At 42.6% G+C, this 26,432-nt stretch overlaps 1 protein-coding gene across 7 annotated transcripts in view; it reads right to left on the bottom strand.

The window, feature by feature from the left end:
• The window catches only part of LOC121548950 (protein FAM184A-like), a 168,131-nt gene that overhangs the window by 30,396 nt on the left and 111,303 nt on the right, over positions 1 to 26,432 (bottom strand). For all 7 annotated transcript variants that reach the window (XM_041860631.2, XM_041860632.2, XM_041860635.2 and 4 more), the window contains 5 exons: positions 21,119 to 21,241; positions 20,267 to 20,428; positions 19,392 to 19,513; positions 15,711 to 15,861; positions 9,407 to 9,619 (listed from right to left, as the gene is read on the bottom strand). In XM_041860631.2, the coding sequence (XP_041716565.1) occupies positions 9,407 to 9,619; positions 15,711 to 15,861; positions 19,392 to 19,513; positions 20,267 to 20,428; positions 21,119 to 21,241 (771 nt within the window). The remainder of the gene's footprint in view (positions 1 to 9,406; positions 9,620 to 15,710; positions 15,862 to 19,391; positions 19,514 to 20,266; positions 20,429 to 21,118; positions 21,242 to 26,432) is intronic.

Consider the following 26,432-nt stretch of genomic DNA (forward strand, 5'->3'; position numbering starts at 1 on the left):
CGGCTATTGGAAGGCTGCCCTATGTTTTCCAGCAACAGAGGCGAACTGCACACATTACACCACTCTAAACTCAATTGAGAAGATAGAGCCGTTAACATGGCGAGGATACAGTCAAAACCTCATGAAAACACCTCTCATATAACACTCCAATCTCTTGAGAGTAGATAAAGAGAGAGACAGAGAGCGAAAGAGAGAGCGAGAAAGGAGAGAGTTGCGAGAGCAAGAGAGCAAGAGAGAGCGACAGAGACTGAGACAGAGAGAGACTGAGACTGAGACAGAGAGAGACTGAGACTGAGACAGAGAGAGACTGAGACAGAGAGAGACTGAGACAGAGAGAGACTGAGACAGAGAGAGACTGAGACAGAGAGAGACTGAGTGATAACGGCTAAATCTAACTACAAACACAGACTTGTCCAACTGGCAAAGGAAATAGCTGAATGGGAACATCCAATAGTTGTTACACAGAGGACACAACACCAGATTGATAGGGATCAAACAAGATTAAGATTAAGATGGAAATAGAAAGATAACAGTGCATTTCAATCAACATATGACTTGTATAAGACCAAATCAAATAGGCCTTAAAGAGTAGACTTGGGCGATATACCGTTTGTACCATATACCGACGGTATGATTTTCAATACCGTATATTTTTAAAAGATGGTATAATAATAATACCAATAATTATGCATCTGGTTTGCTAACTTGCTAGCTCAGTGGCTAGATGTCAAGGTCAAGCTTCTTGGTTACAGCTGAGACATTCAATCCCCTCCTGGATCAAGATCCCTGTTTGCTTTTTTTTATGTGGAAATAGTGCCTCTTGTGTGCACGTCCAGTAATACCGTATACCCCGGTATGGTACAGAAGCGGTATGATGATTTGAAAATCTGGATACCGGCCAAACCTATTAAAGAGTAAACAGGAATAAATCAGTGGAGGCATGATGTTCTTAGAAATGATTCTGGTTGTTGAATGCTGTACAACAGTTAGTGGTTGAGCCCCGGCAGTGTGAAGGGTGTGTGTGTGTGTGTGTGTGTGTGTGTGTGTGTTTGTGTTTGTGTGTGTGTATACAGTACCTTGCAAAATAATTCAGACCCCTTGGATTTGTTCAAATATTTTTGTGTTACAAAGTGGGATTAACATTTATTTAATTGTGATTTTTTCTTCAACAATCTACACTAATACTCTGTAATGTCAAAGTGGAAGAAAAATTTGAACACTTTTTAAGATTATAAAAATGTAATAACTAAAATATAGTCGTTGCATAAGTATTCGGCTCCCTGAGTCAGTACATGTTAGAATCACCTTTGGCATTGATTACAGCTGTGTCTTCTTGGGTAAGTCTATAAGAGCGTTGCACACCTGGATTCTGCAATATTTGCCCATTATTATTTTCAAAGATTCTTCAAGCTCTGTCAAGATGTTGGGGATCATGGCTAGACTGTAATTATCAAGTCTTGCCATAGATTTTCAAGCAGATTTAAGTCACCACTGTAACTAGGCCACTCAGGACCATTCACTATCTTCTTGGTAAGCAACTCCAGTCTAGATTTGGCATTGTGTTATAGGTTATTGTCCTGCTGAAAGTCTCTGGTGTAAAGCAGACTGAAGCAGGTTTTCCTCTAGGATTTTGCCTGTACTTAGCTCCATCCCGTTTCTTTTTATCCTAAGAAACTCCCCAGTATTGGCCATCAAGCATACCCATACCATGATGCAGCCACCACCATACTTGAAAATAAGGAGGTACTTACTCAGTGGCTTTTCATTTAGGCCAAAAAGTTTATTCCTTTGGTGTTTTTTTTTGTAGTATTACTTTAGTGTCTTGTTGCATACGTATGCATGTTTTGGAATAGTTTTATTCTGTATATTTGTATTCTTCTTTTCACTCTGTCATTTAGGTCATTATTCTGGAGTCACTACAATGTTGTCGATCCATCCTTAGTTTTCTCCCATCACAGACATTGAACTCTGTAGCTGTTTTAAAATCACCAATGGCCTTATGGTAACATACTTCAGCATTTTTCTCCCTGTCCTCTGTTCAGAAGGACGACTGTATCTTTGATGTGGCTGGGTGGTTTAATACATAATCCACAGCACAATTCTTAAAGAGATATTCAATGTCTGATTTGTTATTGTTACCCATCTACCAATCATTGCCCTTTTTATGAGGCTTTCGGAAAAGCTCACTGGTCTTTGTAGTTGAATCTGTGCTTGTAATTCAATACTTGACAGAGAGGCTTATAGATGTTGTATGTATGGAGGACAGAAGAAGGGTTAGTTATTCAAAAATCATGTCAACCCCTATTATTTCCATGTAATTTATTATGTGATTTGTTAATCAACATTTTTGTCCTAAACTAATTTAGGCTTGCCTAAACTAAGGGGCTGAATATTTATGCAACGACTATATATTAGTTATGAATCTTATATTTATTATTATTTTTATTATTTTTCACTTTCACATTTGAGTATTTTGTGTAGATTGTTAACCAAAAAATGACAATTAAATCAATTTTAACCCCACTTTGTAAAGAAATCTAAGGGGTCTGTGACACATTTTGTTGTTGTTTTGGCTCTGTACTGAAATGATACAATGACTATGAAGTTAAAGTGCAGACTGTCAGCTTTAATTTGAGGCTATTTTCATCCATATCGGGTGAACCGTTTAGAAATTACAACACTTTTTGTACATCATCCCTCCATTTTAGGGGATCAAAAGTATTGGGACAAATTCACTTACACTACCGGTCAAAAGTTTTAGAACACCTACTCATTCATGGGTTTTTCTTCATTTTTACTATTTTCTACATTGTAGAATAATAGTGAAGACATCAAAACTATGAAATAACACATATGGAATCATGTAGTAACCAAAAAAGTGTTAAACAAATCAAAATATATATTTTTTATTTGAAATTCTTCAAATAGCCACCCTTTGCCTTGATAACAGCTTTGCACACACTTGGCATTCTCTCAACCAGCTTCATGAGGTAGTCACCTGGAATGCATTTCAATTAACAGATGTGCCTTCTTAAAAGTTAATTTGTGGAATTTCTTTCCTTCTTAATGCGTTTGAGCCAATCAGTTGTGTTGTGACAAGGTAGGGGGGGTATACAGAAGATAGCCCTATTTGGTAAAAGACCAAGTCCATATTATGGCAAGAACAGCTCAAATAAGCAAAGAGAAATTACAATCCATCATTACTTAAGACATGAAGGTCAGTCAATACGGAACATTTCAAGAACTTTGAAGGTTTCTTCGCAAAAACCATCAAGCGCCATGATGAAACTGGTTCTCATGAGGACCGCCACAGGAATGGAAGACCCAGAGTTACCTCTGCTGCAGAGGATAAGTTCATTAGAGTTACCAGCCTCAGAAATTGCAGCCCAAATAAAGTAATAGACACATCTCAACATCAACTGTTCAGAGGAGACTGTGTGAATCAGGCCTTCATGGTCGATTTGCTGCAAAGAAACCACTACTAAAGGACACCAATAATAAGAAGAGACTTGCTTGGGCCAACAAACACGAGCAATGGACATTAGACCGGTGGAAATTTTCCACCGTAAAGCATGTAGGAGGAGGTGTTATTGTGTGGGGGTGCTTTGCTGGTGACATTGTCTGTGATTTATTTAGAATTCATGGCACACTTAACCAGCATGGCTACCACAGCATTCTGCAGCGATACGCCATCCCATCTGGTTTGGGCTTAGTGGGACTATCATTTGTTTTTCAACAGGACAATGACCCAACACACCTCCAGGCTGCGTAAGGGCTATTTTATCAAGAAGGAGAGTGATGGAGTGCTGCATCAGATGACCTGGCCACCACAATCCCCCGACCTCAACCAAATTGAGATGGTTTGGGATGAGTCGGACCGCAGAGTGAAGGAAAAGCAGCCAACAAGTCCTCAGCATATGTGGGAACTCCTTCAAGACTGTTGTAAAAGCATCCAGGTGAAGCTGGTTGAGAGAATGCCAAGAGTATGCAAATCTGTCATCAAGGCAAAGGGTGGCTATTTGAAGAATCTCAAATATAAAATATATTTTTATTTGTTTAACACTTTTTGTGTTACTACATGATTCCATATGTGTTATTTCATAGTTTTGATGTCTTCACTATTATTCTACAATGTAGAAAATAGTAAAAATAAAGAAAAACCCTTGAATGAGTAGGTGTTCTAAAACTTTTGACCGGTAGTGTATATGTGTATTAACGTAGTCAAAAGTTTAGTATTTGGTCCCAGATTCCTAGCACACAATGACTACATCAAGCTTGTGACTCCACACAATTGTTGGATGCATTTGCTGTTTGTTTTGGTTGCGTTTCAGATTATTTTGTGCCCAATAGAAATGAATTGCAAATAACGTCATGTGTCATTTTGGAGCCACTTATATTGTAAATAAAATAGAACACTCTACATTAATGTGGATGCTACCATGATTATGGATAATCCTGAATGAATTATGAATAATGATGAGTGAGACAGTTACAGACATACAAATATCATACCCCCAAGACATGCTAATCTCTCACCATTACAATAACTGGGGAGGCTAGCATGTCTTGGGGGTATGATATGTGTGCGTCTGTAACTTTCTCACTCATCATTATTCGCAATTCATTCAGGATTATCCGTAATCATGGTATCATCCACATTAATGTTTAGAAACATATTCTATTCTTAATTCCGATAAAATTGACTCCAAAATGACACAATACATTATTTAACATACATTTACATTTACATTTAGCAGACACTCTTATCCAGAGCGATTTACATACATTTCTATTGGGCACAAAATAATCTGAAACACAACCAAAACAAACAGCAAATGCATCCAACAAGTTTGTAGAGTCACAGCTTGATGTAATCATTGTGTGCTAGGAATCTGAGACCAAATACGAAACTTTTGACTATGTTAATACACATATACAGTGCTATGAAAAAGTATTTGTCCCCTTTCAAATTTTCTCCACTTTTGCATATTTGTGATACTGAATGTTATCAGATCTTCAACCAAAACCTAATATTAGATAAAGGGAACATAAGTGAACAAATAACACAACAATTACATATTTATTTCATAAACAAAGTTATGCAACACCCAATTCCCCTGTGTGAAAAAGTAATTGCCCCCTTACACTCAATAACTGCTTGTGCCACCTTTAGCTGCAATGACTCCAACCAAATGCTTCCTGTAGTTGTTGATCAGTCTCTCATGTCGCTGTAGAGGAATTTTGGCCCACTCTTCCATGCAGAACTGCTTTAACTCAGTGACGTGTGGGTTTTCAAGCATGAACTGCTCGTTTCAAGTCCTGCCACAACATCTCAATTGGGATTAGGTCTGGACTTTGACTAGGCCATTCCAATACTTCCAATGTGTTGCTTTTTAGCAATTTCATGTGACTTGATTGTGTGTTTTGGATCATTGTCTTGCTGCATGACCCAGCTGCGCTTCAGCTTCAGCTCAAAGACGGATGGTCTGACATTCTCCTGTAGAATTCTCTGATACAGAGCAGAATTCATGGTTCCTTCTATTAAGGCAAGTCGTCCAGGTCCTGAGGCAGCAAAGCATCCCCAAACCATCACACCACCACCACCATGCTTGACCTTTGGTATGATGTTCTTACTGTGGAATGCAGTGTTTGGTTTTCACCAGGCATAATGGGACCCATCTCGTCCAAAAAGTTGACTCAAGTTTGCCAAAAAGCACCTGGATGATCATCAAGACTCTTGGAAGAACGTTCTATGGACAGATGATTCAAAAGTATAACTTTTTGGACGAGATGGTTCCAGTAATGCCTGGCGAAAACCAAACACTGCATTCCGCAGTAAGAACATCATACCAAAGGTCAAGCATGGTGGTGGTGGTGTGATGGTTTGGGGATGCTTTGCTGCCTCAGGACCTGGACGACTTGCCTTAATAGAAGGAACCATGAATTCTGCTCTGTATCAGAGAATTCTACAGGAGAATGTCAGACCATCCGTCTTTGAGCTGAAGCTGAAGCGCAGCTGGGTCATGCAGCAAGACAATGATCCAAAACACACAATCAAGTCACATGAAATTGCTAAAAAGCAACACATTGGAAGTATTGGAATGGCCTAGTCAAAGTCCAGACCTAATCCCAATTGAGATGTTGTGGCAGGACTTGAAACGAGCAGTTCATGCTTGAAAACCCACACGTCACTGAGTTAAAGCAGTTCTGCATGGAAGAGTGGGCCAAAATTCCTCTACAGCGACATGAGAGACTGATCAACAACTACAGGAAGCATTTGGTTGGAGTCATTGCAGCTAAAGGTGGCACAAGCAGTTATTGAGTGTAAGGGGGCAATTACTTTTTCACACAGGGGAATTGGGTGTTGCATAACTTTGTTTATGAAATAAATATGTAATTGTTGTGTTATTTGTTCACTTATGTTCCCTTTATCTAATATTAGGTTTTGGTTGAAGATCTGATAACATTCAGTATCACAAATATGCAAAAGTAGAGAAAATTAGAAAGGGGGAAAATACTTTTTCATAGCACTGTAAGTGAATTTGTCCCAATACTTTTGGTCCCCTAAAATGGGCGGACTATGTACAAGAAGTGCTGTAATTTCTAAACGGTTCACCCGAAATGGATGGAAATACCCTCAAATTAAAGCTGACAGTCTGCACTTTAGCATCATAGTCATTCTATCATTTCAAATCCAAAGTATGTAGTGTAGTATCTAGATGTGAACTGTTAGCCGGTGGTCTGTGCATTGTGTTTGTGCTTTAACCAACTCCTCTGTGTGTTCGTTCATGTATAGACATTTACATTTTAGTCATTTAGCAGACGCTCTTATCCAGAGCGACTTACAGTTAGTGAATACATATTTTTTTTATACTGGCCCCCCGTGGGAATCGAACCCACAACCCTGGCGTTGCAAACGCCATGCTCTATCAACTGAGCTACAGCTTGACAATGATAGAGGAGCTGGCTACAGTACACGGTATGGGACTAGGCTAGTTCATTTTCTGTATCTTTTCTCTCAGGTCCAAAACCCTGGGTTTGTTAAGTCTGTGCGCACACACCGGGTAGTTTGTCAATCTTAACTCCATTACAGTCAGTCAATAATCATGAATTAGCTGTTAGAAACACATGTAGCAGGAGAGAGCCTATATCATTGTGTGCCTATTCATTCAGCTGATACTATGTAAACCGGTGCACGAATGAAAAATAAAAATAAGCTTGACAGGCGCATAATCTATAGCTTGAGAGAACCACAAGAGACACCGTATTTGACGTGTTCATACCTCGACCCAGGTGATTTGTTGAAATCGCGACACTGTGAAAAAGTAGCTCCTAGATTGGATGTTAAAGTATATGTGGGGAAGATTTGTAAGCATTTTTAATTGGCCTTGTATAACAGTGCCTGTCATGTAAATATATCATATCAGAGGATATGTGTTCCCCCTGCAGGCAAGGTGAAACTGGATTTGTCCCTAATGCCTCAAACAAGACAATTCAGTTTGCCTTTGTCCTCATAAAACATGTCTAGAACAAACTAAACCCTTAATACATTTACCCCTGCAAAGGTTTATACATTTTAGAACAACTTTGAGTCAACCTAGCCCGTATTCAAGAGCGAACAGCTATAGAGATAAATGTGTTCCTAGGGGTGGTATATTCTTTTATTAGCAGACATGAAAGACTTTTCGGCCCATTCAATCACCGATGACTCATGGGTCTTTTGCTTCTAATCCAATCTGTGGCTGGAGAGGTGAGACAGAATGCTTGGGGACATTGTCAGCTTTGCACAACTCTCCATGACCCCTTCAAATAAATTCAATCCGAGGGTTTTTGAATCTCAAAAGAAGCCTCAGAGTAAGGTTGAATGTATTTCAAAATGACCTTGACTGTATAATGGAATGTTAAGTGCAGAAAAACAAATTGCTTCTGTTTTCTTTGGAAGGAAAGGTTCAGTGTTAAGTGAAAAAGTAAATGTCTTTATATTTTTCAGAAGTCTATATTTTCATGTACTGGGTGTGTCTGGATTGATTAATGGGTTCTGATTCATACTTCAACCTTCATTATGAAATGCCCGGACTAGTATTGAGATGTCAGTGTTTTGGGGTATAGTCAGTAAGTCTGTTATATGTAAAGATGGAGAGGGGGGCATATCTGTTGTGCCAAAAAGTGTTACACGCTCTTTGGCTATCAGTGTTTCATTTTTGTGAGGAACAAATGCAGCCTTCTCCAGCTGAGATTGTGCCACAGTGAACCCAGCAGCCCGGGTGCGTTTACTTATTAAACACCAGTGAATAAATGAACGGAACCCATCACCTTGCTGAACTAGACCTTCACAGTTTGCCCATGTATGAGCCTGGCTGGCAGGCTGCCTTTCAAGAATGAACCCATGCAACTAAATGTATGACCCGCGCTGATCGATATAGCCCCCTCTCGCTACACAACTCACTCTCATGTCCTATAAAGAGCTTTAGGAGCAGAAGGGCTGATTTAAAAAGATATGGATCTGAGCAGGAAGCTAATGCTAACACTGGGGCTCCTGGATGAGACTGGTTTATGGATCAGAGTTATTGCCCCCGGCTGTGCTGACAGCAAACTCATCACCATCTGAATTACTATTACACAGATGCCTCGTCAGATTCCTCAGACATTCCCATACTATTACATTACTGCACTACATTACTCATAAGCTGCTGTAAAGATGCCCTGGAACAATATTAGCTGTGTTGCATCGTAATTCCATCAAAAATTATGCTGCTGCTGCTCCGTAGCCTATTCGTTTTAAAGTGAAAGAATTGAAAAGCAGTGTGTGTCCCAAACAGCAATAATGAAATCAGGGTCAGGTCCAAATCACTGATCCGCTCAGAAGTCAACTGCTCCACGTCTCTGGTAATGTTGATGGACTCACTGTTGCAAAAGTCCATCTGGCCACATCACCAGCAATTTCACCAGTAAATCTCCACTGTCTCTCCTCATTCTCTGTACCTGACTGATATCCAGTCTTACTGACACATCAGAGCCTATTCTGGCCCATCATGCCTCAAATATCTAATCTAGTGCTCTAAAGTCACTATTAGGGAGCTTCACACTGGCGGTGACTCTAACCACTTGTAAGCTGACAGAGCTAGATAAAGGGTAGAGTGTAGGGCAGTACCCTCTGGGGCAGAGTCTCTTTCCAATGTTCATGTCAATGAGAATATACAGTATGTCAGCTAAAAGAGTCAGATGGTATTTCTGAGTTCATTGGCAACACAACTATTCTACTGTGAAATTGTTCTCTGGATGTGAAGGGTCATGGGCAATGACATGATCGACGGTAGACAGAGGGGGATGTGGGTGGTAATCAGATGGGTGTTACAGAGTTCTGTTCTGAGACAGGTTCTAGACAGACAGTTCTAAATGATCACACCTTGAGGTCGTGCTGGCGGGTCTCCTCCAGGTCCTGCATGGCGCAGCAGTGGGCCTCCTGCAGGCTGTGTTCCCTGCGCTGGTACTCCAGCTGCAGCTCCTGGAGCTGCTGGCTCAGGTGCTCCCGCTCCTGGCTGAACTGGGAATGCAGCTGCTGCAGGGAGCTCTGCGACTGAGACAGCTGCATCTCCAGACTCTGCTTCAGCAACGAGATCTGACGAAAGGGAGGAGTTGAAGGGAAAGGGAGAGAGAGAGGGGGTAGAGAGAAGAACCGATTGGATCAGATTGCACATAGTGTCATTAGCTCCTATTTTACAGGTGTGAGAGACCTGTTTGTCTGTATATTTCATTCACTAACCTAGGCCTACTTCGTTAACAACAAAAACAGATATAAATTTTTCCCACTAGCTAGTTATGACCTGAAGAAACACAACATAAATTTTTTGTTAGAGGGTGCAACAAAAAGTCATTTTTAAACCAATTATACCCTCATAATCCTTATTTCAATAGGGTAGGCCTGCAGCAACTTTGGCTGCTTTATGCTTTGCAAACTTTGGCAGCACCTTACATGTACTGTTGTTTACGTGTGATCAACAGCTCAGTGTGTGATCAACATGAGAGCTCAGTCACGCCACATTAATCAGCCAGGCCTCATTAGGAGTTACAGCCTATTACTACTGGGTATTATTACTGTGAATAATGAGATCGACCGGGCCCAGAGCAGGAGAGGAGGAATGTGTGGGAGGAAAAGATCCATGGTGGTGACACCTCCATAAGTCACCCTGACTCTGCTGCTAGCTGGAAGGAAGCATCTGGAGCTACACCTTTAAGTAGGAGCTCAGAGTCAGAATGCCCTCCTTCCCCCCACATGCATAGATTTTTCCAGCATCTGCGTAATATAAAATGTGGACAACAAACAGAGAGAGTATTAGTTTGGCACTGGGAGGAAAAATGACACAGTGATACTGTGGACATGTGGCAGTGATCTAAGTGGAGTCAGTGGACGTGTCTGTGGGTTCATGCCAGAGAGGGACTAGTGGGGTTTTAGTGGTGATCAAGCCTTGGGGTGCTGCTGACACTAAAGTGGGGCCATTGACAGAAGACATTCACACCTCCCATAGAATCAATACCTACACTGCCTTGGAGAGAACAAGAGGCGACACACAGGATCTGTACAGCTGTAATGCTCACTCAGTGGTGTGCCAGACTTATTATCAGAGTCATCTGCTGCAAAATGTGTGACTGCTATCAAAATTGCACTAACCGTGAAGAGGGATAAGAGGCTGCTGAATGCCTTCCATTGGGACCTGAGCGCAAACAAACATCGTTCCTAACTCAGAGGAGACTCACATGTGGTTATTCTGGCACAGCAGAGAGAGCAGGAGGTACAGTAAATCACACGCCACTCAGAGAGGCTGTAATTCTGTCTCATCAAAAGAACAGAAATATACACCTTTCACAGAGTCAGGAAGAGGAAAACACTCCAGTGTGAAGCGTACCAAGAGTCAGTTACAGAGCATAAAGATAATATCAATGTTCAGAAGAAGGCAGATTTAGGTAATTAGTGTTTCATGCGTGTTGCCTGGGAACTGGATGACGTTGGTTTACTGCAGTAGCAACCAGTCACAGTGGTTCTACAACAACTTTCTATGCATAGAGACGAGTGAAGATAGAAACCACACACACGTTGGCACATTCAACACTGCAAGTGTCCCCCACAAGAAACACTCACCTGCGTACAGCACACCGTAGCAAAAGGAAAATGGATGCTGTGAAACCAGCATCGTTAGTGCAAGCCAGGGCAAGTCCACACAACGCCATCATGCTAGCCACTCACACCAGTTGAATATACTGGTATTTGTCTGTAAACACAGTATAGTGAGGGGGAAATAAAGAGCGCAAAGTGGAGCAGGTGTGTAAGTGGACTTTAGACTAAAAGCTTAGACACGCCGGTAGGACTGTCAAACGTTTGCCTGCCGACAGTACTTAACACCTCTGAACAGAGTGTCGGCAGTCAGTCTATTTTGTGTTCACACAGCAAAGACCTTGGAAGTAGTCAGCCACTCAGCCTTGTTAAAATACTCCAAACCAGAAGGTGGCAGTAGCGTTGTTTGGCAATGCATATCTGTGTTAATGCTATTTGCGTTAATGTTGCTATTTTGTAGAAAGCCCTTGTTGATACTAGCCAAATGGCCACAGCTTGATAACTACCTAGCAAGATGACAAAGAAACTATTTAATTCACTCTCCATAATCCCATTCTGCCAGTGCCAACCCATAGCCAAATGTTTAGCTAGCTAGCTAACTTTAGCATATTCGCTAACTAGGACAGCATAGCTAGCTAGCTAGCTAAGGACACTGCACTAACCCAGGCAGCTGTTTCATGGAAACTAGCTAATCCATTGTGATTTCCTTATAATGTCAATACTAGCTACAGTGGTTAGCTATCTTGGAGGATGTGTTTAGTGTTGTGTGCATTGTGTCTGTGCACTTAGCTAGTTACCATCCCATAGCCTACATTGCATATGAAGTGTGACTGGCTCATCCGTAGATGTACGGAGGAAATGCCCTAATTTGTTCCTTTTTTTGTTGGCTCCCACACGTGGGAGTCGTGCTCTCTGATTGGCTCAATGTCAAGTTGTTGGCCACTGACGAGCATAGCGATTGTACAAGTAGAATCGGTAGGTTCGTCGCAACCGCGTCGGCACGCAGCAGCTACCGCTTTTGGTCTAGCAAGAGAAGGATCGGCCTCCCACTGTGACAAGTACCTATCGGCAGTCATAGGCAGTAAGATTCTCGGTGTGTTTCATGCTTACATTACTGATTGACTTATGTAAAGCTTCACAGTGCTGAGTGGCGCTTTGGGTGTGAACAAATTACACAGGAACACAGGGAAACATTCAGGAGTCAACAATGTCAAAATAAAGGCAACAAAAATTATAAAAGGGGCAGAGAGGGGAAGGCGGCCAGGTTAGGGTAGCTCTTTATCAGGGAGTGGTTGAGGGATAGCCAAGTTGGTGAGGACAGAGGAGACCCCTTTTTCTCTACATGATTGAAAACAACAGGAAAATATGAGCAGCACTGCCTATTTCAATGTCTGAACGGAGGACAAGACAACGTGAAATATGGTGATATCTCAGTTTAGTCTCTAAAAATATATGAAATTACTTTCTACTGTCAAACCTAATTATTATCTGTGAAATGCCCTGAATGTTAATGCAATTAGCATGTACAAGTGCTTTAAAAGTTTTCGTTTTTAATTAGATTTGATTGGCCCATTCAGTCCCCTTCACAGGGCTACCAGTGCCAGTTTGGGAAGATTTAAAATGTCGTAATTTGAATAGATAAATTCACCATGTTTTATCTTCATACAATTTGTGTGAGTGACAGTGCTAGCTACAGCTGCAGTGGGAGTTACAGCTAAGATAACAGAACAGGCTTCTCAGCAGTCTTTCAATGTCATGGCTTGTATCTGTATGTGTACGGCGAGGCCCTGAGCACTCTCCTCTCACCTATTCATGGACATTTGGAAGTGGATGATTTAATATTGTATGACATACAGTGGCTTGCGAAAGTATTCACCCCCCTTGGCATTTTTCCTATTTTGTTGCCTTACAACCTGGATTTAAAAAATGGATTTTTTGGGGGGTTTGTATAATTTGATTTACACAACATGCCTAGTTCTTTGAAGATGCAAAATAATAAGAAGAAATAAGACATAAAAACAGAAAACTTGAGCGTGCATAACTATTCACCCCCCCAAAGTCAATACTTTGTAGAGCCACCTTTTGCAGCAATTACAGCTGCAAGTCTCTTGGGGTATGTCTCTATAAGCTTGGCACATCTAGCCACTGGGAGGTTTGCCCATTCTTCAAGGCAAAACTGCTCCAGCTCCTTCAAGTTGGATGGATTCCGCTGGTGTACAGCAATCTTTAAGTCATACCACAGACATTTCAATGTTTCCCCTTAAACCACTCAAGTGTTGCTTTAGCAGTATGCTTAGGGTCATTGTCCTGCTGGAAGGTGAACCTCCATCCCAGTCTCAAATCTCTGGAAGACTGAAACAGGTTTCCCTCAAGAACTTCCCTGTATTTTGCGCCATCCATCATTCCTTGAATTCTGACTAGTTTCCCAGTCCCTGTCGATCAAAAACATCTCCATAGCATGATGCTGAACCACCATGCTTCACTTTGGGGATGGTGTTCTCGGGGTGATGAGAGGTGTTGGGTTTGCGTCAGACATAGTGTTTTCCTTGATGGCCAAAAAGCTCAATTTTAGTCTGATATAGGCTTCTTACTCTCCATTGATATAGGCTTCTTACTCTCCATTTATCCTTGAACCCAGTCATAATGTTGACATGGGGCAGAGTATGCTGTGTATATCACAGTAAAGGTTTTCACAGGTCCACCGAACCCGATTACCCGGGATCCAACTCGTGTTCCAACTGGGTCGGATCCAGAATTCTGTAGTTGACCCTCCGATCCAGGTCAGATCGGATTTGATTGTCACGGGTCTCGGGTATGTGTAATTATAATTATAGACCCGAACACGACTGCTGCAGTAGAGAGAGAGAGAATTGTATGCTGCTGCTCAGGCTTTTCACGAGATTGGCGTGTGTAGCTTGTTGTTGTTGTCGGTGAATCACAAGTCATCAAAGCGGCACTAGCCTCTGGCAAGCAAGTTAGGAGATCAATGGAAGATGGAACTAAAATGATGGAATTAAAAGTTAAACGTGAAGGATAGGCTTTGCGCCCCCTCGGGCTCATGCGGTGGAGGAGATCTTCGTGGGCTATACTCAGCCTTGTCTCAGGGTAGTAAGTTGGTGGTCTGTTGATATCCCTCTAGTGGTGTGGGGGCTGTGCTTTGGCAAAGTGGGTGGGGTTATATCCTGCCTGGTTGGTCCTGTCCGGGGGTATCGTCGGACGGGGCCACAATGTCCCCAGACCCACCCCTGTCTCAGCCTCCAGTATCTATGCTGTAATAGTCTATGTGCTGGGGGGCTAGGGTCAGTCTATTATATCTGGTGTAATTCTCCTGTCTTATCTGGTGTCCTGTGTGAATTTAAGTATGCTCCCTCTAATTCTCTCTCTCTCCCTCCCCTCCCGGAGGACCTGAGCCCTAGGACCATGCCTCCAGTTTCAACTGTTCTGCCTGCGGCTATGGAACCCTGACCTGTTTCACCGGACGTGCTACCTTGTCCCAGACCTGCTGTTTCCAAATCACTCTCTCTACCACACCTGCTGTCTCGACCTCTGAATGCTCGGCTATGAAAAGCCAACTGACATTTACTCCTGAGGTACTGTCCTGTTGCACCCTCTACAACCACTGTGATTATTATTTGACCCTGCTGGTCATCTATGAACGACTGAACATCTTGAAGAACAATCTGGCCTTAATGGCCATGTACTCTTATAATCTTCACCCGGCACAACCAGAAGAGGACTGGCCACCACTCAGAGCCTGGTTCCTCTCTAGGTTTCTTCCTAGGTTCCTGCCTTTCTAGGGAGTTTTTCCTTGCCACCGTGCTTCTACATCTGCATTGCTTGCTGTTTGGGGTTTTAGGCTGGGTTTCTGTATAGCACTTTGTGACATCTGCTGATGTAAAAATGGCTTTATAAATACATTTGATTGATTGATTGATAGGCTACAATGACCAAGAGGCAACTAGTAGGCTGCTACTTAATACTTTGAATAGGGTTGTTGTTGTTGTTGTAATTGTGTAGGACGGGGGAAAGTGCAGCCTATGTAGCCTCAATTAGCCAACCCAGCTAGCTAGCTTAACTAGCTAGCTACTCTTCTTGGTTTGATGCAGTCAAAACAGGTGGTATGTAATCAGATTGGTTGATAAATAACCTAAAAGTTAGTAACTAGTGCGAGTCGGCTTGGTTGCTGCGGTCTCTCTCTCGCTCCTCCTTGTGCCATTCAGCCACATATACACACACTGCCCGGCCCCTCCCCCGCCTGCTGCTAGCTCCTTCATTCCTCTCCCTCCCTCAGTGCGTGCATTAACAGCTTCAGTTAATAACGTAGTGAAAAATGTATATTTTCTGCTGCTTCCCTCACTCGGACCGGATCAGGCCGGGTCTGGACCCGAAAATACTCTATATGGGGCCAGGTCCGATTGCCCTCTGGTCCATTAGGACCGGGTCTCCATATTTTTTAAATTAATTTATTCGTTTGGGTCCGGGTAGGAAAGCTCCGGGTCCATTTCGGAATGGGTCCAACTTTTTGGACCCGAAAAGACCTCTATATAACAGTACCCAGCTGTAGTGTGGTGCAGCAGGGTGAGGGTGGACTGTCTCTTACCTGCTCCAGTAGGTCCTCCACCTTCCTCTGCCAGCTCTCGCGGGCACTGCCCAGCTCCTGCTCCTTGTTTTGGGCCAGCTGGGTGAGGGCTGCCCGCTTGTCATCCTCATGATCCTCCCTTAGCTCCTCACGCAGCTTCTTACATTCCTGCCTGTGGACACACACACCAAATGCACACAATTACCATTAGATTAAGTATACAGAAGACAATAAAGATCACCCAGGGGTCAGGGGATCAAAATAATGAAATAAAGCAAACCATTAAAAAATAATTTCATGTAGTAATATATAGTAGTAGCATTAATGTAGTGTACTAGTAATATCTTCTCACTAATTCCAAAACAGTAATGCTGCTGCAAATCATATAAAGTAGAACCCTGTTTTAGCTAGGGTTAGGATTACATTGACACATTATTATTATTATTAAGTAATGTTTGCAAGAGCACATGCTTGAAAATACCTTCTAGTAAAAATGTCATACTGTATGTGGCTGTGTTTAGACCCTTTTACCAACGCCACTTCTCATTGGGACGAACAATGCGACACAGCCCAACATGAAACATTTGTTAGGAAAATTTGGTGTTGTGTGCATATTTCATAAACAGAATGCATCTGCACTTCCCTCTAGAGCAGACTGTGCATACAGCCATCATTAGAGAGGAGAGAGATTGGGGCTGGCGCACTATCCGTCTGCTACAGGATGTAGATATTAATGCATGCATCGGTCTGTACACAGCGCAGCCTGGGACACAGAGGGTCTCTAAGAGGATAACAGTATGTCCTGTAATTGCTGAACATTTCCAGCGAGCTGCTGTCTGTCGGAGCTCCGGGGGTGTTCAGAGTCCATGTCCTTGGGAGCGGAGCAGAGTGTACATCTGTACAATTCCCCACGGCGTCATGCAAATGTCTCCCACCTCACCATCTCAGCGCAATTCAATGCCCACGCGTTTAACGGCACTGCAAAGACCAATTAGCAGGAGTGCGGACTGCATGTTAATCGTTATTTAGCAGAGAATGGCGTCGTTAAACGTGAGGCGCCGACAGTGTTTTTGTTTTCCTACAAGCAGATGAGCATCAGGGTGAGTGCTACGGTTTAGCCCTGTGACACTTCTGTAAGGGACGTGTTGATCAACCTCTCTTCAGAAAAAGACAGACACACAGCTGTCAGGGCCTTTATATTGTAGAGAGCCTCATATTCATATTCATACTCTAGCCCCAAACCCCCAATCTGGCTAATTACCTAGGAGGGCACTCAGCACCTGGTGAATGGAGGAGATGGGAGGGAGGAGGGGGTGAGTGTGGGAGGGAGGATGGAGGAGAGTGTAGGCAGTACGGAGGAGGGAGATTGAAGGACGGAGGAGGAGGGAGAAGGGAGGAAGGAGGGAGGAGAATGAATGAGGATGTAGCGAGAATGGAGGAGGCGTGTGTGTAAATCAGCCGGCCCCGTTTAGATCAAAGCTTTCAGTCAACATCAGACAGCAGCAGATATGACAGGCAGTCAGCCACAAATGGACTCCATCAACTTACTGTCTAAACAGCAACATAGTTTCTTTCCCCAACTTCTGGCACACATCGACGCCAGGCATCTCTCACAAAGGTTAAGTCTGAGGTAAATCTCAACTGACAGTGGACGTTCATTATACCCGGTTCTGACATCACTACATTGAAACACTCAGTAAAGGAGCTTCCTCTTATATTCTATCTGTCGGAAATAGTGGATCTTAGATGTCTACCTCTCTCAGTACGAGCCAAGCCAGCTCTGTTCAATTACTCTCGGTCCCCCTGTGTGTGCGTATTCTCCATGTGTGTGTGCTCGCAGTGCAGGTGTGTGCCGCGGCGGGCGCCAGATAACACACACACACATCTCTTGCGGTTGAGGCACTTGAAAGGCTGTCAGAGGCACTGCGGTGCAGTGTGGTGGTGCCGCCCAACTGCATTGTTCCGCTTGCTAATGCTGTTCATGTTCAAGCCCACCATTACGTAAGGTAAACAGAGCAGGAGGCTTTAACGTGGGTAGGGGGGCTCTGGTATCTCTGCTACTGCATCTCCCTCCACATCACCAGTCTAGCTCCCCATGAGGGGCAGGAGGAGAGATGTTTCTGACTGGCCGTCACAGGAGATGAAAGAGAAGAGCCTAGAACAGAGGAGGGAAATGTGAATATCTCTCCCTCTGCCTTGCTCTCTCTTTCTCTCTCTCTCTTTCTTCTTTCATCCCTCTCTCTCGCTCTCTTTCATTCTGAGTGGCCTGTTGGCTCCAGTTATACACGGTGATAAGAAGAGATGAGGGCAAGACCACAGACAAACTCAATGAACTGGAGAGGTGAAGTTGAGTTGAATAACTGCAGACAGTAACAACAGCAAATAATAATACTATTCAGTGACAGTGCTGTGAAAGGACAAAACAAGGCTCTGTACAGAAACACAGAAGTACAATCAGAACCCCGGGAGGTTGTTATTTGCATTATGCTTAACTTCTATTTGGTTTTAATTACTATTTCACTTAATTAAAATACTAAATGCTGTCAGAACTACAGCGCATGTAAAATTCATAAAATTCACCAAATGCAATGAATAAATTACAATTCATAGAGACAAAATGAAAAGAAGCTGAAGGGGAATGCAATTGTGAAATATGAACATTGAGAGAGGAGGGTAAATGAAACGTAATTACAGTTTTGTACAACTTCATGTGTAGCACGGTAATCAGGAATCCTAATGATGTATTAAGACTTTCATTGACCCCAGTAAGGGAGACAGACACTAATTGGACTCTGTCTGATGAGCTGGGATGAACTTCCTCCTCCTCCCCAGTCTCAAATCTCTGAGCTGCAGTTCTGTTCACACCCTGATTCACATGTCCCTGCTGTAGAGTCATTGAGATTCAAATGGCTCATAATTGTGACAACAAAACCCTTTTCCACTTGAAATTCATAGGCAGTGGCTTGTCAGGGCCTCTTTGTTAATCGGGCTCAAATCCATATCTCATATGAACCTCATTACCATGCCCTCGTTCTCCTTTGAGCCAGACCAGGCACCAGCAGCGGCAGTGAGATGCTCTGTCTGCTCGCTTGGTGAACACCCGCCTTTGCTTCAGCCGAGTAGCCCATTTAGAGGTAAGCGAGGGCAGTGACTGAACAAATGTTGTGGAAAATGAATTCTTTAAAAGAAAAGAGATATAGAAATATTTTGGGGCATTATTATTTCTCATGGGACCTATCTCCTCCTACTCCTCTTTCATTTTGCACACAATGTGTGACCTAGCTAGCTACAGTACATCAAAAGTACAGTATTACAGTACAGTGTTAACGTATTACTCATTTGAACTGTGTGGATTTGAGCCCTCTGAAGATAACTCCAATGGTCACCGTCCATTTCAGTGGTTATAATCTGTGGTGCAGCACTGGCTCTTTCTAAATGAAGCCGTCCGTTCATAATCCTCAGAGCCAGGGAGAGGAGGACCTCCTGCTGGGCTGGGATCAGGGACCAACCCTGGACTGGTATTATTACTATGGTGCTGGAGCTGGAGTTAATGTATCATGGTGGACCTCGCCTCAATGTGACTGTTTCAGTTACTCTAAGCCGAACTCTTTCGCTCACCCTCTCCATCGCCATCCTTGGCACATCTCATCAAATCCATCCCAGGGCCAAGGCAGACCCAAAAACAAGGACACACACACATACCTTAACGTCTCGGTCCACTTGAGCTCCAGTTCCAGCGCCATCTTGTCCATCTTGAGTTTCTCGTCCTCTTTAGTGGTGATGATTTTAGCCTCATGCTGCTTCTTCTGGGCCTCCATCTCTCCCTGAGAGAGGGAAGGAGAAAGAGAGAGAGACAGGAATAAAAAGAGAGAAAGGGTTCATGATATTAGCCCTCATGATAAACAAGACAATTGAGCATGGGCTCTAAACCTCTATGGACAGGACTCAACATACACTACTACCAAGGAGGCACTTGGCTCCATTGCCATCAATTCTTATTTGTGACAGAGTGCTGCTCCACACTTTACCTGACATTCAGACTAGAGCCTGCTTCATTTTGCAGGGCCAGAGAGATGAGAGAGGGGGGAAGAGGGAGAGAGAAAGAGAAAGAGGAGCCACAGCAGGTCAAAGGCATGGGAGAGCCAGTCTGAAGAGCAGCCTTTAATGAACTGCCAATGCCATATGGGCTCTTTAAAGATGAGAACAGAATTCAGAATCTGAGTCTGATTAGGTATGCCAATCCAAAGCTGCTGGATAGTCTGCTTGGCATATCAAGAATAGGAATCTGGGACAAAGCAGGTGGATGTGATGGATTTTGTATGGGAATAGACTCAAGGCTAGGGGATCAATTCAGTACAGATAAGCTTTAGTACCCCCCCCCCATAAATAAACTTGATATATAATCAATAAATCTCCAGTCAGAAGAGTGAATGGGGAAGGGAAATCGTTAGGGTTTGCTGATGGATTCTCCAATGCCTCCCTGATGAGGAGAACCACAAAGGGCCCAGGGGAGAACGTGTGTGTGTGTGTGTGTGCATGCCTTTGTGTCTATATGTATGCATTGTTGGTACTCTCACCTGCAGGGCGGTCAGCAGGTTGCTGGTCTCTCTCAGTCTGGCCCTGGTAGCGTCCAGCTCCTCCACTAGTTTGTCCTGGGCCTCCTTCAGGTTGGTGATGTGTCCCACTGCTGTACCCATGCCCTGCTCACCCTCCTTCACCAGCTCCTGCAGGCGCAACACCTACACACAGGACGGACAGATCTATCATACATTTCAGAACTCAGACAAGCTTTAAAAACAGCTGTAAAGGGAAAGCAAAGTGTCACTGGCCACATCATGATGATGATGTGTTTTGCATCATATGATGCAAAATGCATTTTATGATGCAAAATGCATCATCATGATGATGTGGCCGGTGACACTTTTTTTCTTAAAAGTCCAATATCTTGATAACTTGACTGCTGACATGCAAAACACTTTGGGACTATATCAACAGTGGACTAATGAAAAAAATACCAAAATATAGTTTTGGAGTGAAATGTTCCTATTAATTACCTAGTAGTAAAATACATTCCCTTTTGTAATAAATATGAGTTGGGAATCTGCACCTTAAATGAGCCAAGACATACTGTACACATCAGCAGCCGTTCTCTAGAAGTCTATCATACATCTCAGTACTCAGAGAGGCCTTAAAATCTTTACCAGCTGTAATGACCTAGGAGTAAAATACTTTCCCTTTTGTAATAAATACGAGTTGGGAATCTGCACTTCAAAGGAGCCAAGACATACTCATACATCTTCTATCACGTGCTGTCGATAGCAGCAAACTTGAAAGAATCCCAATTTGTCTGGACGACTACAATAAATGGTCATGACAAAATGAGAGGAGCAAGAGGAGAGATCTGTTAGGTTGGGTGGCTCCTGACTGACCTCCTGATTGGCTTGTTCAAGTTTGGTGGCGAGCTCCTCCCTCAGGCTGTCCAGTTGCTGTCTGAGATGGTTCTCCTGCTCCTCCAATGAGAGCCTCTCCTTCTCAAACTGCTGCTCCATTTCCTGTAGCCAAACCCGAAAGACTCTGTTATAATAATACCAGCACAATAACCATTACAAGGCTTATTAGAGTATTTTTATTAACTAAAATACTTAGTAAATATGGCTTCAATAACTGTGCCTTTAGAGGAAAATCGAAGCCAGTTTATAGGGATTTACTAGTACATGAAAGGACAATGGTTGGTATTATTCATATTAACACAGTAATAAGAGTTTTGTTAGCATCATTGTAAAACAATCTTGTGTAATATTGACTCAGTGTGTTTTTTGTGAGAGAATGGCTTGTATTGGGAGCTGTAATAATTTAGGAGACTGTGTGTGTATGTGTGTGTGTGTGTGTGTGTGTGTGTGTGTGTGTGTGTGTGTGTGTGTGTGTGTGCTCCAATCCCAAGTGACACATTAATGTTGTAACCCTGGGCAGGTGGTTAACCTTTTACTGCAATGGGCTAAATCAGGGTCACACAGAGTGATTCTTGTTAGTCTTAAACAAATCTACTTTGAAACAAAAGTACACACCTCACAAACACGGTTATTGGCTTTAAAAAAAGAATATATTTTGAGTTTGCATCCCAATATTACACTTTATATACATCACAGAAGACTGAAATATAACAAATCTGTTTGAAATAGAAACACCGATTATTTATACAGTTGAAGTCGGAAGTTTACATACACCTTAGCAAAATACATTTAAACTCAGTTTTTCACAATTCCTGACATTTAATCCTAGTAAAAATTCCCTGTCTTAGGTCAGTTAGGATCACCACTTTATTTTAAGAATGTGAAATGTCAGAATAATAGTAGAGAGAATGATTTATTTCGGATTTTATTTATTTCATCACATTCCCAGTGGGTCAGAAGTTTACATACACTCAATAAGTATTTGGTAGCATTGCCTTTAAATTGTTTAACTTGGGTCAAACGTTTCGGGTAGCCTTCCACAAGCTTCCCACAATAAGTTGGGTGAATTTTGGCCCATTCCTCCTGACAGAGCTGGTGTAATGGAGTCAGGTTTGTAGGCCTCCTTGCTCGCACACGCTTTTTCAGTTCTGCCCACAAATGTTCTATAGGATTGAGGTCAGGGCTTTGTGATGGCCACTACAATACCTTGATTTTGTTGTCCTTAAGCCATTTTGCCACAACTTTGGAAGTATGCTTGGGGTCATTGTCCATTTGGAAGACCCATTTATGACCAAGCTTTAACTTCCTGACTGATGTCTTGAGATGTTGTTTCAATATATCCACATCATTTTCCTTCCTCATGATACCATCTATTTTGTGAAGTGTACCAGTCCCTCCTGCATCAAAGCACCCCCACAGCATGATGCTACCACCCCCGTGCTTCACGGTTGGGATGGTGTTCTTCGGCTTGCAAGCACCCCCTTTTTCCTCCAAACATAACGATGGTCATTATGGCCAAACAGTTCTATTTTTGTTTCATCAGACCATCGTACTCCAAAAAGTACGATCTTTGTCCCCATGTGCAGTTGCAAACCGTAGTCTGGCTTTTTTATGCCGGTTTTGGAGCAGTGGCTTCTTCCTTGCTGAGCGGCCTTTCAGGTTATGTCGATTTAGGACTTGTTTTACTGTGGATATAAATACTTTTGTACCTGTTTCCTCCAGCATCTTCACAAGGTCCTTTGCTGTTGTTCTGGGATTGATTTGCACTTTTCGCACCAAAGTACGTTCATCTCTAGGAGACAGAACGCGTCTCCTTCCTGAGCGGTATGACGGCTGCGTGGTCCCATGGTGTTTATCCTTGCGTACTATTGTTTGTACAGATGAACGTGGTACCTTCAGGCGTTTGGAAATTGCTCCCAAGGATGAACCAGACTTGTGATGGTCTACCATTTCTTTCTGAGGTCTTGGCTGATTTCTTTTGATTTTCCCATGATGTCAAGCAAAGAGGCACTGAGTTTGAAGGTAGGCCTTGAAATACATCCACAGGTACACCTCCAATTGACTCAAATTATGTCAATTAGCCTAACAGAAGCTTCTAAAGTCATGACATCATTTTCTGGAATTTTCCAAGCTGTTTAAAGGCACAGTCAACTTAGTGTATGTGAACATCCAACCCACTGGAATTGTGATACAGTGAATTATAAGTGAAATAATCTGTCTGTAAACAATTGTTGGAAAAATTACTTGTGTCGTGCACAAAGTAGATGTCCTAACCGACTTGCCAAAACTATAGTTTGTTAACAAGAAATTTGTGGAGTGGTTGAAAAACGAGTTTTAATGACTCCAACCTAAGTGTATGTAAACTTCCGACTTCAACTGTATATCTTTTTTAATATAATCTTTATTAATTATGACATTATGAAAAATATTAATAACATTCCACCCATGAGGCAAAAGAGGGCACTTTTAATCATTGACTGCAGGAAAGGCCTAATATCCTGCTGGGAAAATGGATGACATGAGTGAGTTCATTATATATGCAACGTCAGGCCACTCAGAACAAGGATGTCTATAAAGCAAATAAATTATGCAGCGTTCACTGATAAGGGCAATGTCACATTCTGGAACTAAATTTTCGGGGAGAAAATATTTCTCGCTGTGACGGTGAGATATCACGGAGCAAATGCGGCCTTCAGACATTTCTCATATGGGATAGATGTCTAGTCTGCCATTTCACTCCCATTGCAGGATATTGTGGCAGTGGATGACATCCCAGTGACAAAATGATCAGTAGACAGGCCAAGTGGAGATGGAAGAAATGCACAGTGGCATTTTTAGCACCAGGCATGGAAATGTAATTACTGCACCAAACGATGATTTGCTTATGAAATTCTCAACAGCTCTGCATCGTTAATGTCAGCGCTGAGCATTCGACTGTGGACATCATTGAAAACACTTCATATAGGCCTACATAATTTACAAAACAGAATACTTGATCACTTTCATGCATACATTATGACTGGTGTAGTACTGGTGTAGACGCCTTGAAGCTAAATCAATGACTGCCAAATAAATAGTCAATGCATTGAGCCGACTAGTGACTCAGACTACTATGTGAACCATGTCCACTCCAATATTAACTTCCTCTGATACAGATGGTGATTGACAATACATTATCATTTCCCTCAGTATCTGCTCTTAAGGAGGCAATCCGCAGTCGAACAATAAAAAAGCGTTCTCCCCCCACTGTTTCGGTAAAAAGCTGAGGGGATGGGGCTGGAGAAATGTAACCACTCTCAAATTCATAGACAGAGCTATGGATGCAAGGACTGACTATCCATGATATCAAAATGATAGTTTAACCATGTTTTGAGGCTATACAGAGTTTGTTTACCTTTACCTTGTTTACAAGCTTATATTTTGGGTTCTGATGGGGTACGACAGTTGAACTAAGCTCATGAGGCATTGATAAGTTATATTCTTCCAGAATGATTGGGTACATATCAAGTCCAAAAATTGATGTAGCAACTGCAGATTGCCCCTTTAATGCTTTCCAATGACCAAAAATGGAAAGAATACATATCATACAGAATATGCAATAGACAAGACCCCTAACAGTACAATCTCAAAAGGCAGTATCTACAGTGCTATGAAAAAGCATTTGCCCCCTTTCTAATTTTCTCTACTTTTGCATATTTGTGATACTGAATGTTATCAGATCTTCAACCAAAACCTAATATTAGATAAAGGGATCATAAGTGAACAAATAACACAACAATTACATATTTATTTCATAAACAAAGTTATGCAACACCCAATTCCCCTGTGTGAAAAAGTAATTGCCCCCTTACACTCAATAACTGGTTGTGCCACCTTTAGCTGCAATGACTCCAACCAAATGCTTCCTGTAGTTGTTGATCAGTCTCTCACGTCGCTGTGGAGAAATTTTGGCCCACTCTTCCATGCAGAACTGCTTTAACTCAGTGACGTGTGGGTTTTCAAGCATGAACTGCTCGTTTCAAGTCCTGCCACAACATCTCAATTGGGATTAGGTCTGGACTTTGACTAGGCCATTCCAAAACTTCCAATTTGTTGCTTTTTAGCCATTTTCATGTAGACTTGATTGTGTGTTTTGGATCATTGTCTTGCTGCATGACCCAGCTGCGCTTCAGCTTCAGCTCACAGGCGGATGGTCTGACATTCTCCTGTAGAATTCTCTGATACAGAGCAGAATTCATGGTTCTTTCTATTAAGGCAAGTCGTCCAGGTCCTGAGGCAGCAAAGCATCCCCAAACCATCACACCACCACCACCATGCTTGACCTTTGGTATGATGTTCTTACTGTGGAATGCAGAGTTTGGTTTTCGCCAGGCATTACTGGAACCATGTCGTCCAACCAGTCATTGAGTGTAAGGGGCCAATTACTTTTTCACACAGGGGAATTGGGTGTTGCATAACTTTGTTTATGAAATAAATATGTAATTGTTGTGTTATTTGTTCACTTATGTTCCCTTTATCTAATATTAGGTTTTGGTTGAAGATCTGATAACATTCAGTATCACAAATATGCAGAAGTAGAGAAAATTAGAAAGGGGGCAAATACTTTTTCATAGCACTGTATCTGTGTGAGCAGCAAAGTTGTCAGCATGGTGCACTAAGTAAGGCTAACTGAATAATGTATAGTTCCACCTTATTCAGAGAGGACTGCTCTGCACACTTTATGCATGTGTGGTTGAAAAGAGTACATCATTTAGAGCTCTCGTCTTCCAAAGCACACACATATGCAAATAGGAGCTTATCTATTTTTCATGATACCATCCCTCCACAACAAGAGTCAAGACATTATGCCTTTAATCTCATTAGCATTTTACCCAATTTTTTCCCACTGGGTGTCAAGGGTAGTGTGTGTGTGTGTGTGTGGCGGCTTTGAAGAAAGTCTCTGAGTTCACCTTGCGCACAGTTCTTGGATAGTGCATACTCTTCAAAACATCAAAAAGTTTGTGCCACACAAAGTCTACACTGTCAGTCGCCCATGGTAGTTTGACTAGTCACTAGTTCTACCTCAGTGTCCACAGTAAAGGTCCTTCCCACACCTTGGCGACACCAGCCAGGGAGGTGACTCATGACCACGTCTTGGGACCGAAGGATGACAAATTGTCTTTCCTTCCTCCTTCTCTTGCTGTGCTCTACGTAGAGGGAAGAGGAGGAAGAGCCTGGGGGAGTTCGCCCAAAATAGGACCTCAGCCGCCGCGTCGAGCTGCTCATTGCGACTCTGACTCACCACCGCACAAAC

The sequence above is a fragment of the Coregonus clupeaformis genome, chromosome 33 (assembly GCF_020615455.1).
Source record: "Coregonus clupeaformis isolate EN_2021a chromosome 33, ASM2061545v1, whole genome shotgun sequence".
Taxonomy (NCBI): Eukaryota; Metazoa; Chordata; class Actinopteri; order Salmoniformes; family Salmonidae; genus Coregonus; species Coregonus clupeaformis.